At 41.4% G+C, this 12,486-nt stretch overlaps 1 protein-coding gene across 1 annotated transcript; it reads left to right on the top strand.

The window, feature by feature from the left end:
• Positions 1 to 544: 544 nt before the first annotated feature.
• ap1s1 (adaptor related protein complex 1 subunit sigma 1) lies at positions 545 to 7,463 on the top strand. Its single transcript, XM_068713947.1, has 5 exons — positions 545 to 865; positions 3,127 to 3,305; positions 6,178 to 6,286; positions 6,373 to 6,510; positions 7,363 to 7,463. Exons 2-5 carry the CDS (start codon positions 3,127 to 3,129, stop codon positions 7,408 to 7,410), a joined length of 474 nt encoding a protein of 157 aa, XP_068570048.1. The 5' UTR covers positions 545 to 865; the 3' UTR covers positions 7,411 to 7,463.
• The last annotated feature ends 5,023 nt before the right edge of the window (positions 7,464 to 12,486 follow it).

The raw sequence follows: 12,486 nt of genomic DNA on the forward strand, positions 1-12,486 counted from the left end.
TCATTCAAATTCAATCCAAACATTCAAATTATAATATGTTATTAATTATAGTACACCTAAATGTCTGTGTTTGGTGACTTTTTCACAATTATATTAAGATAAAAAAATTCTGTAATTAACGTGTAATAATCCCTTTGTTGAACATCTTTCTGCATGTTCTTCTGCAAAATTTTGAAGAACCCTCGAACAATAACAACTAATTTATTATTGTATATATTTTTCAAAATATATTGACAAAGTTGTCAGGTTGAACTACTACTTTTGGAGTAACAAATGCCAGAAAATATGAAAATGTAAAAAAAAAAAAAAAAGTAAGTAAGTACTGTTTTAGATTTTGGCTATTATCACAAAAAGCTCACTATTTAGCTAACCTTAGGTGAAATGGTGGTGAATCATTGAATTAATTATATAGATTGTGATTAGGGCGTCCCGGATTTACCAAATTGTCAAAAAAGCCTGAAAAGTTGTTACCTGAAAAGCAATACTCAGGGCATAAAAACAAATACCCAGAATGCGCATGCTCACTAAAAGCGGAACTGCTCGGTGTAGCAGGGAATGGGTCCAGCTCTGCCTCTCTAACCTATAGTGCGGTATCTGACACAGACATGCACTGTCAACGTTAGCTGCGGTGAATTCGCTTACGTGGACCAGGCAGCGTAGACGTCAGTGCGCATATGTTCCGTCTCAGTAGTTTTAAATGTAACGGTAACTTACTGCCTCACCTTCGCTTAAAACAGAGTGCAAGAGCTAGGTGCTAAGCTAATGCTAGCAAGGTGTACGGTTTCAGGAAGTGTCCACCTGCGTTACCTTCACCTGGCTCCTGTCATCGTAGCCTGCAAGCTAACAGGCCCTAACACAGCATAAGGTGGGAGACAGTCTTTACTTTCTGACATATTTAAGGTGTTTAACTGGCGTGTGGCCCGTGTAATGTTAGCTGTATCTTAATGGCATTCAGCAATGTTATAATTGAGCGTGACAGACTGGTAATTTAAAGGTTTGAATCATTTTCCGTTTCTTCCTCGTCGCAGGTAATGAGTTCAGGCCCGGGCCTTTAGCTAGAGTCAACAATGGAGGTGACAGTTAGATGACTGTTACTGCCTGTCTGCTTCAATATACAGCAATGCGTTAATTATTACATTAGAATGTACAGTAGCTTCTTTATTCATTCAGTATTTTGTCCTATTTTCCTTTAAATCTTTCTTCTTGTGGATGCCGAAACTGAAAATACCATTTTGCCAATGCCATTTTTAATCGCCTTATATGTTGTGTAATTACTGTTCAATGTATACATGTCGTATGTATGTTGTACACGCTTCTCAGTACAATATTCTGTCCAGGTCAAAGATTCCTTCACAAATGTCCTTTTTTTTTTTTAAGATGATTTTCTTTATTCAGGTTCATCTGGTTCTTTTGTCAGTGTATTCAATTCACACATTTGTCAAACTTCTCACCCCGCAGTCAAACAACTTTATTTGCTCTTGCTGTTGCCTCTAAAACACACCCACGTCTACACGAGCAGCGTTGTCACATATATAATATATAAATATCACTAATGCAACAAATATGAACAATTCATTCATAGCACAGAGGACTTTTTTTTTTTTTTCTGAGGGATGCACCGATACAAATATCAGGCCGATGCCTAAATATCTGGATCGGGTATCGGAGACAACGGAGCCGATTGGTTCACTTCTATTCTCCGTCGTATTACAAACATTATACGCTGGAATTGTAATTCCTGTTAATGTTTAAATATTTTTTACAAAGTTCAAGGTGTACGATATATTATTTTATAATAAATAATTCAACAAATTCATCCATTTGTATTTATTTAGTTTCACAAAGTTAGGAAAGCAGGTCTGATATTTGTCAATTATTAAAAAAATGGTTGCCAGTGTTCAAACCTTTCTGTTGAGCGCTGCTTTTCAAACACACTGGTACACCACATGGCCACTTCTTCCATTTCACTGGCTAAAATGAGAACTGTGGCTGGCGGATGTCGGCAACTTAAATTAGTGAAACAACAAGATCTCTCTATTGGATTAAGTTAAGCTGTGTGTATGTCATATACACTGGGCTATACATGTTTTATATTTGTATCATTTTGATGGATTCTGTCTTCCTTCCGTTCAAAAAGACCACGCTTCAGACCGGTAGCAGCAGCTCTGTCGTTGTTAAAAAGCAGATCACCTTTTTAAATGTGTGAATCTCGACCTCCAGCTGCAGTGCAGAGCTGTCAGTCAGATGCATCAACGCTGTTAGTCGTTATGGCCATGAGTGGTCGACTGTGAAGCTGTAAAGTCAGCATACACACTGAACAAACAGACGTGTTTTAAGACGGCTCATCAGGCGATATGTAACCGCTCCGTCCAGACAGCAAACAGGAAGAGCGCCTCTTAGTCACGTAGACCGTTCAGAGGTAAAGACTGGATGTACAGATGGACAGAACGTGCTTCAGTAGATCTGTGTTGCTGTACTTTTATCTAAGTCACGGCAGTGTGTGTTGACTTTCACGGTATTTGCCTGTGAATATAAATGCACCTGTACAGTGAGCTGTCGTCACTTTGTGTGGGTTTACTGTACGGTGTGTGTGTGTGTGTGTGTGTGTGTGTGTGTGTGGAGAGCATATCGCACCAGACTGTGTGTAGAAATCCGATCATTGAAGAGGGATGAATCAATTATTGTGTTATGATTTTGATTACTTCATTCCTATATCAGCCTACTGCCCTGCAGGTCTCTGTGGTCCGTTCAGAGTCTTCCATGACAGCATAGGACCAGGACTACGATTTGACTCGTACTCCAAATCCTAATTGACACTGATAGGAGATGAAGAAGCCTGTAGAAACAGGCCACATGTAATGGTTGTGAAAGGACTTTGGTGTGATATTCTGTGAATGAAAGTATTGGTATTAAAATAAAAAGCAGCAGCAGAGTGGTGAGTCTGACGTAACTCTTTTGTTTTGTCTCAAATGTGAGATAAATAAAGGCTCCAGCAAGTATTTGAGAATGTATGTGTAAAACAATGTCCTTGTAATTGTTGTGAACATACTGATGTGTGTATGTTTCGTTTGTCGGTGAATGCGTCAGCAGGTTAACTGTCACTGATGCTCTCCCGTCTCGGTGCAGATGCGTTTCATGCTGCTCTTCAGCCGGCAGGGGAAGCTGCGGCTGCAGAAGTGGTACACGGCCACGGCCGAGCGCGACAAGAAGAAGATGGTGAGGGAGCTGATGCAGATCGTGCTCGCCCGCAAACCAAAGATGTGCAGCTTCCTGGAGTGGAGGGACCTCAAGATCGTCTACAAAAGGTATTACAACGACGCCAAAATCCTAAACTCTTCTAAAGCGTCTTCCAGAAGTGTCTGTGTCAGAGATCCTTTAATGAGGTACTTTACTTAATGTGCTTCTCTTCTTACATGAGCTGTGACTTATTAAACAGCAAATCAAATATTAGTGCACTCTAGTGTTCAGTTAACATAGCAGGCTATACATATGTATTTTAATAATGAATATAAATAAATATATAAATCCGTAAAGTACACCAAATGATTTTTATTCACTATTAAGCCAATAAGTCCCAAATAATTAAACGGTTAATAAATGACACAGAACTGTGAAACTACATGTATTTGTACATTTAGCCAAAATACATGTAATAATATGGAAATAAGACTTTGCACAACAATGACAACAGGAAGAGAGGATGACATTGAATATTGACAGCTTCAGTTTCTCTGTTACCTTTCACAATAAAAGCCCTAGACATATACACTGTGGCGCTGCTTACCACGGGGAACTTAAATGCGGTCTGAGTATTTGGCCTAAAAGGTAACTCAAAGCAATAGCTTACAGTACTGCTCGTACTCATCTCTGCAAGGATTTAAAACAGTTATGAGCGGATCTAGATTTAGAGTTTCTCCGGTCCTGGTTGGTTATTAAAATGTATGAACGAGGCGCCAACCTCTGGTTCTGAAGTTAATGAGGAAGTGTCTTAAAGCTGCATTCCCTCTAGTGTCCAGCAGGGGGCGACTCCTCTGGTTGTAAAGAAGTCTAGTCTAAAATGACTCTACTTCTCTCTTGATTTATTCCCTCAGTAAACATTGTAAACATGAGTTTATGGTCTCAATCTCTAGTTTACAGTCTTCTTCAATACAGCATGATGTTCATTTAGTACATTATGGTCCATTTGGAGTCAAACAGACCATAAAGCAGGGGATGATTTAGGGCGGGACTACTGTGATAGACAGGCCTCTGCCGCTACCAGAGCCGTATACGGCATCACTATTCCAAATATGGTCACTTCTGTTCATCGGTTGCAAAAAAGCCAAGATGACGACGGCAAAATTGGCGAACTCGAGGCTTCAAAACGGCCGTCCACAAACCAAAGATGACTACGTCCACTTCTCATATCCAGGCTATGGTCTGAACACACGATGGAGCCAAATTCACTCCTATTGTTTATATATATATATATATATATATATATATATATATATATATATATATATATATATATATATATATATATATATATAAAATATACAACATGTTTTAGGTTTTTACCGTGGTGTTGTTACAATATTGGTATCAAGATAGTGAGGCAGGTATCGCAAAAAACAACATTTTGGTATACACCTTTTATTTTGAGTTTGATTTCATCTCTGATTTCACATCAGAAATCATGAAATCATTTCTGTGTAGCAGTAAAAATAATAAGATGTGTCTTCAGGAAAGCTGCAGATAGTCTGGTTTTAGTGAGTCCACTCTACTTGAGTTCACCTCCCACAGACCAACACAAGTTCATGTCTCTTTGTATGTGGGCTGAGCAGCATTAGATTCTAGGTGGGTGGAAAGGGTGAAACCCAGCACACACACACACACACACACACACACACATACACACACACACACACTCTCTCTCCCTCTCCCTCTGATCAGAGTGTGTCAGAGCTCATTACTGCCAGCAGAATGCAGAGGTGGACTAACAAAACAAAGCAGCCTGTGCCTGTGCGTGGGCGGGCTGGTGGGTGGTGAGTTTAGCATAGAGGGATTTCCTGCAGTGGGGAAGGATTGAGGGAACACTGCAGCTCTGCTGTTCATCACAATCCTCCTGTTAACCCTTTTTTGTAAGCCTGGCATTTTTAAAAAAAAATTAAATGTGTCAAATTTGACACTAGATTCTAAACGTCGGTTCTTGCCAACAAGGAAGATGTGAGTTGAGAGAATAGCTGCAACAATTAGTCCACTAATCGATCCACAGAAATGTATTTTGATCTTTACTTTATCACCTTTTTTTTTTTTTCCGATTCTCGATTGTGAAAATCTTCCATTGTAGTAAACCAATAAGCTAAGATAATTAGTGTGAACATCACCGTGGGAATATGAGTTAGTAATCATGCTCTTGGTTTGAAAATGAGAGCAAGAGTAAACTGAAGGAAGGTCTTATGTTGTCCACTACGACTGCAGTTTTGAAATCTCCAGTTCAGCATTTCGGACGTCGACCTCTTGAGTTTTGGATGTCGGCGTCTTGATTTTTGGCCGCCGACCTTTTGGTTTGTTACAAACAGAAGTGAGAGGGTGGAGCTTTATAGTCATTTATATTTAGCTTTTATCCAAAGTGACTTACAATTCGGTATCTATCTACCGTAGGTACATACGTAGCAATTTTGGGGTTAAGTGTCTTGCTCAAGGACACATGAGAGGACATGAGACTAGGAGAGCAGGAGCCGGGGATCGAACCATTGACCCTCTGATTGAAAGGCGGCCCTGCTCTCCACTTTGCCACGGTCACCTCCCCAAGCAGTTCAACCAAATGCTGAAAAAGACATTGTAAGGCGGTCAAAAATGTTTACTTCCATGAAGTGAAAACACACTGAGAAAGGGTTGAAGTTGAAAGACAAAGACATGGACAACTCCCAGACTGGACAACAAAGTAGCCCCGCCCTAAGGCATACACTGCTTTATCATCTGTTCTATTCTAAACAGGACCGTACTTTACTGAATGAACGTCTTGCTTTTGCTATTGAAGAAGACTTGAAGCTAAAACTAAACAGTGGAGAGGTTCATTTGATGCTCAAAGAACTTGAAGAACCAGTTGAGGTAGTCTGATAACGTCATTGAAGTTCTGTTATCCACTTAAATGATATGGGTTGTTTCTGTGTTCTTTGTGTATTCATACAGGTACGCCAGCCTGTATTTCTGCTGCGCTATTGAAGAGCAGGACAACGAGCTGATCACACTTGAAGTCATCCACCGCTTCGTAGAGCTTCTGGATAAGTACTTTGGCAGTGTAAGTCACAGGTCTCTGCAGGGGTTGAGTTCACACAGCTAAACTAAGGATCCAAAGTTAAATAAGAGACTTGTGTCCGTTTGCAGGTGTGCGAGCTGGACATCATCTTCAACTTTGAGAAGGCCTACTTCATCCTAGACGAGTTCCTGATGGGAGGAGAGATCCAGGATACGTCTAAGAAGAGCGTCCTCAAAGCCATCGAACAAGCCGACCTACTTCAGGAGGTAACCGTGGCTTTGGGGTTTCTCCCTCCACCAAGCAGGGTTTCTGTTGTACTTCTACATCAGTTATCTGGTTTCCATTCAAATGTTAGGATCTCAGGAACCTGCCTTTCTACTAGAAACACCAGAGAATGTAAATGTAGAGCCAGCAGCCGGTCCTCAATGCGTCTCAAATGCTGCCATCGTCCGTGAGTCTTCACAAACAGGAAGAGCAAAAGGGACCTTGTTGTGTTCCTCAATTTAGTTCCTCTAGTTTATTAGGTCCAGGAACTCTTAGGTCATAATGGAGGGTTCAAAAAACACGGTCTAAAACGGCAACACATAGATTCCAATAAACAAACAATCGGTGAAAGAGAGTCTGAATGTGAGCAGAGCTTCAGCTTTCAGTGCGTGATAGTCGGTGTTTATGCGTGTGCGTGTTCCAGGGTTGTATGATGCTGTAATGTAACATGACTGCATGTCTCTATGGTAACACTTTCTATGTCTATAATGCATTATAAACACATTATAATCTGCTTATAGCACTTTATTTTATTTATAACGCTCATACATTTGTAAAATGCTTTATAACATCATTATATAAAGTGGAAATATATTTAAATCCTAATAAACTGCTTTATTATGATTGTTACAAAGCACTATTATTTACGAGTGCTTACAGCTATTATACAGTGCTATAAGCAGATTATAACACCTAAGTATGTTCATAATGCGTTCTAGACATGGGAGTAATAGAAACTGTTTCTGTCTGGACCTCAGAGCTGGCAGTCACATGAAGTGATGTGTATTGTTTTCTAAAAAAAAACGTTTTTTAAGTGAGTCCTCCGTTCTGCTGTCTCTTGTCTCCCTTTACAGGAGGACGAGTCACCCAGGAGTGTGCTGGAGGAGATGGGCTTGGCGTAGTACACAACCGGCTTGTGAGAGACTTTAGATGCTGAAGGAGGAGGAGGAGGAGGAGGAGGGGGGGGGGGGGGGGGGGGGGGGCACAATCTGGGATGGAGCACTCTGGGATCTTTGGCTCTGTTAGGAATGGAGGATCCTTGCATTGACAGGTCCTTTACGTCTCTGTGTGTGTGTGTGTGTGTGTGTGTGTGTGTGTGTGTGTGTGTGTGTGTGTGTGTGAGTGACACCTGAGTGTGGGGACTTGTGTGTGGCAGCAGGGGTGGGGTGGGGGGGTGTTCAGGTTTTTAAAGGGGTGAGATGGAGTCCACCTTCAGCTTGTTAGAGAGTTGAGTTGCAGTAGTTGCTGATGTTGGAGGCGGCTCAGTCTCAACCTTGTAGCGAAGTTAAAGCTACTGAATGTGGACTGAGACCACGTCTGGGAGTCTCGTGAAAAGACCAAAAACGACCAATGTGACACTCATTTCCAAGCCCATTGGTTCCTACTCGCATATATAGTTTCACAAAGAACAGGCGGTAAACAACAACAACAGCTGTAGTTCTTAGCACAAACAAGAGGAAATAGTGCATTTATTTGGGACGGTTTTCAGCGGCAGTTTAATCTTCACACATATCACAGCTACAGGGAGTGTTTCCAGCAGCAGGTACGTGGGATTTAGTCCAAATAAGTGTGTGTGTGTGTGTGTGTGTGTGTGTGTGTGTGTGTGTGTGTGTGTGTGTGTGTGGGGTCAAGCAGATTTTAAGAGAACTTTTGAAATGCACAGCTGCTGTGACTCATTGATGTGTTTTTAATAATAGAGCTCTATCAGCCAGTGGAAGAGGACACATTAGGCTTTGCTACACACACACACACACACACACACACTACCTGCTAGTGGGATACATTGATTGTTGGAGTGGGTCTACACATGCGATTGGGTGACAATCAGAAAAGTAGAGAACACCAGCAGACCTTTTGGAGTAGAACTCTTGTTTTAAACGATCCTGTTTTCACAGCGTTTGGAAAATAACGCACGACATGCAGCTGAAAAAACACAAATCAAATGTCTGTTCAACACCAAGACGACAGGCGTGTCCGTCCCGCACATTTCCTCTGGTTTGTGTAGAGGGTCGTTTTGGTTCACGATGAAACTTTGGTCTTGTTTTTGTACTTTTCCTTTCGTTCAGTGGCTCCACTCTCTAGATGTGCTAGTGCTACTTAATCCCAACATCTCTGTCCCTGCATTGTTACATTATTATTTATCTACACGTCTATAGAGTCTATAGACTCTCTCACTAAGGCAGAGGTTGGATTTCACTCCTGTATCTGCGATCGTACCGAAGGCGACGGGGTTTGCGGTGGTGAAGTGCGTCGTGAACGATGAACCCAAAGGCGTTGGGGATTCGCATCGCCGCCTCAAAGAACTCATTTACATACGAGCCAAATGCGTCTGTACCGCAAGTGGACTGATGTTCCAGACGAGATGGAAATGTCACGTCTGTCTTATGCAATTCAACAAAGTGCAACTGAGAATCACGAGTCACATCCCCACTTAGTTTCCCTCCAGACGGCAGGAAGCAGCCGCAGAGATGGAAGGAAAAGGAAACTTGATGTTCTACTTACCGGTACGACGTGTCAGACGCTATTTAGAATAAACCGAATTTTAGTACATCTTTTTAATCCCATACATTGCTTTTTACAACATTTTATCCTTTTGAGTGAGTGGTTGTTACAGCTGTTTATAGTTGGACATGCCGTCTTAGATGAGCAACCGCTGCTAGTAAAGGAACAGAGCAGGATCACATTTAAACGCTCGTCCTTTAAGTCGTTTTATTGAAGCAAAGTGCATTTCTTAAGCGGCAGTTTGCCTACCAGCAGCTTTGAACGCGTCCTTTAGGGGTGTCACAGTTCACCGTGCTCAGGCTTAAGGTCGACATGCTGTATCGACACGGTTTCCCTCACCTTCCCCTCATTTGAGCAATTAAGCAAATGCAAAAGCATGTTGGGTTCATGCTCTCTTTATAGAATTGACTCCTCATTGAATCCAAATCCATCAGCTTTCATTTGTAAGAAAAGTTCAAAAATGATCAAAACCATAAATTGATAAGTCCGAGGTCATCAAAGCTTATTTTCAATTATCGTCTTGACACAAATACCAGAAGTCCTGAACTTCAACTGTTAAACGGACACCAGTGACCTGCGAGACAAAATATAATAACTAGATCAATACAGACAAAGATCAGAACCCAAATGTACTCACACCAATAATACAGCAGGTGTGTGTGTGTGTGTGTGTGTGTGTGTGTGTGTGTGTGTGTGTGTGTGTGTGTGTGTGTGTGTGTGTGTGTGTGTGTGTGTGTGTGTGTGTGTTATAAACGTCTTCACGGTTAGATGGAGGGTTTGTACAAAAGCTCATAATTGACCATCGTATACAAAGAACCAGCTGCTGCCTCTGGAAGAATTGTACAAGCAGTCACTCAGCAATGTTCACTTTATCGAAATGAACATATCTGAAATATTCATGAAATCCTATTATTGCTAATTAAGTGACAATTCAGTTTTGTATTAACGGGTTAGTTTGGTTGTTTTCCCTACTTCTCCAGTCAGTGTAGTACTGCAGTAGATGGAGTTTGGAGAAACGGACGGTTGCCCCAGCACAGGAGCAACGTGTGTGGACGTATTTTAGAAAATAATCTATATCAGTCTAAGTTTATGTTCTATTAATAACCAGCCCCTTAAGAAGGGGAAGTGAAGCCGTTCTCTCTTCAAAGCCACAAGACTCCATTAACTAGAAACAGTACTTTTACCTCAGGAGTTGCTGGTCCACCGCTGCCTCAATAGGTTGTTTTGTGTGTGTTATTGTGTGACTTTGGTGAATCTGAATTTATGCGTTTTAAAACACTAAAGTCACACAATGAGACAAACTAACTGACCGATAAACCAGCAAGTCCTGTGTTCTACGAGGTACGGTTGCTGTTTTTGTCAACGGAGTCCGGTGACTTTGGAGACAGCACAGATGGATATAACGTCTTCAGTTCCACGTCAGAAGACACAGGCTGACAGCAAGCGGTGAAACTATTCTAAAAGTATCGTACGCTTGTACTTCAAATAGGTTCCGCTGCTTCCTCCACAGAAGTACATCACTTTACTCCCGTCTGTTTCTCCAAAGTCCATCTACTGTAGTAATACACTGACTGTGGAGAAGTACAATCCAAACTGTCCCTTTAACCCTATATATATATATGTATATGTATATGTGTGTATATATATATATATATATATATATGTGTGTATATATATATATATATATATATATATATATACACACATACTGTTGATCAGTGCCAGGGGATATGGGACTTTCAGATCAACGTATGAATTATCATTTCACGCAGCTGAAACAGATATTTTTGGGTATATCTCAACATTAATTCTTTGGTCTCTTACTTGGTTTTTGTTACATTTTCCAATCCTACACTGCGGAGGATCACGCTCCTTTCTAATGCCTCAGAATGTATGCATGTTTGTCATTATACAGGGATCTAATTTATATAATGACCTCATTCATGTTCTAATAAGACGTTCGTGTTCTTCGTTTTGTGACCTCACGTGCCCCGCTGTTCATGTTGCTCGCTTACTTGCGCGGCTGGAGAACGTCTCCGGATAAACGTTGAACCGAAGCACTAATGTTCTCGAAGAAGTACCACACCCTCAAATGACCTACACGTGTACCTCGCGGAAGGGACTAAGACAAGCGGCGCGCTGCAGGACATTGAGCCTGAACCCGTCTGAAGAAGTCGGTTCATCTGCAGCGCTGTGGTCTGAACGCAGCCGGCCTTTTGTTCCCCTCTGCTCAACTCTGAATGTGACTCTGTGTTGAAGAGTAAGGGCTCACCGTGTGATCTGATGCACTTGGAACAAATGGAAGTCCTCAAACAGTTAGCATTTGTGCACTTCCTGTTCCCTGGTCTTGAAGTCAATGGGTTTGTGGTTAGTTCCCTGATCATCTTGCTGGACAAAAGCATCGTAAACGTTTGTCCGCCACAGAGATTATCTCCTGCGATAATCCAGAATCGGAAAAGAAACGAAGCCCGTTGACTTTTTGTCGAGGGAACCAGCGTGACGCCGACTTCCTGGTTGGTCTACAAAATGCAGAGTGTCTTTGTAGTCGTGACGCAATAACGGCTCACTCTTTTCTTTGAAGGCATTCACCGTGTTGCACTCTGTCGTACACGTGAAATGACGGCGGTCGGCGGACCGAGCCTCCCGATTTTGCCTTCAGAAAGTGTGTTCCTGATGTTTGAAGCATAATCCTCCTTCCATTCTCCCGTACGCGTTAGCATACCCTCACTGATTTACTTCCTGTGTTTGAATATTTACCCCAAACCCCTGCTGCCCTTCAAACAGACATTATTTGAATCGTGTGTTGAATAATGTTTCTTTTTTTTTTTTCGTCTCCAGTGGGTCAGATTCTATTTAATGCCCGGTTTGAACTTCGTCTTTCGGTCAATCGGCTCATCATATGCAATGACTTCTATCAATTTGGTGATTATGTTGTCCATAAATTTGTTCAGAGAGAGAGAGAGGACTTTGATTGAAATCTCTCGTTGAAAGTTGTTTGGTTCCTTGGAGGAGGAGGATAAGGTGTAGAGAGCTGACGGAGGCTCTGGTTTAAGACAGCAGACGATCAGTGAATCAGTGATACAGGCAAAGGCTAAAGGGACTTGATGTGTGAATGTAATTTTATAAAGATAAACTGTTTTAAGCTAAACTAAATGGTGTGTCCGTTGATGTTTTGTGCTGCAGCAGTGTGTGTATTCAGCAGGTTTATATGTAAAAATACAGAAATCACAAAGTCATAATAATTAAAACATGTTGCAAAACTCCAGTTCTTTCCAAAATAATCCCAGTAATCGCTTTAATACAGTTTAAATATGCATCATTGTGAAGAGCGCGGCACCCAAAATACAAGAAACGGCCGTCACAGAAAAAATGTTCACTCACTTCTTCTCAAAATATCAGTTGTGTAATTAATGTCACCTAAAGAAAAAAAACCCATGTTTTAAATAATTAAATATGCATATTGTGGAAAACATGAG

Source organism: Cebidichthys violaceus, unplaced genomic scaffold, assembly GCF_023349555.1.
Source record: "Cebidichthys violaceus isolate CVI_PGR_0920_01 unplaced genomic scaffold, fCebVio1.0.p SCAF_19, whole genome shotgun sequence".
Taxonomy (NCBI): domain Eukaryota; kingdom Metazoa; phylum Chordata; class Actinopteri; order Perciformes; family Stichaeidae; genus Cebidichthys; species Cebidichthys violaceus.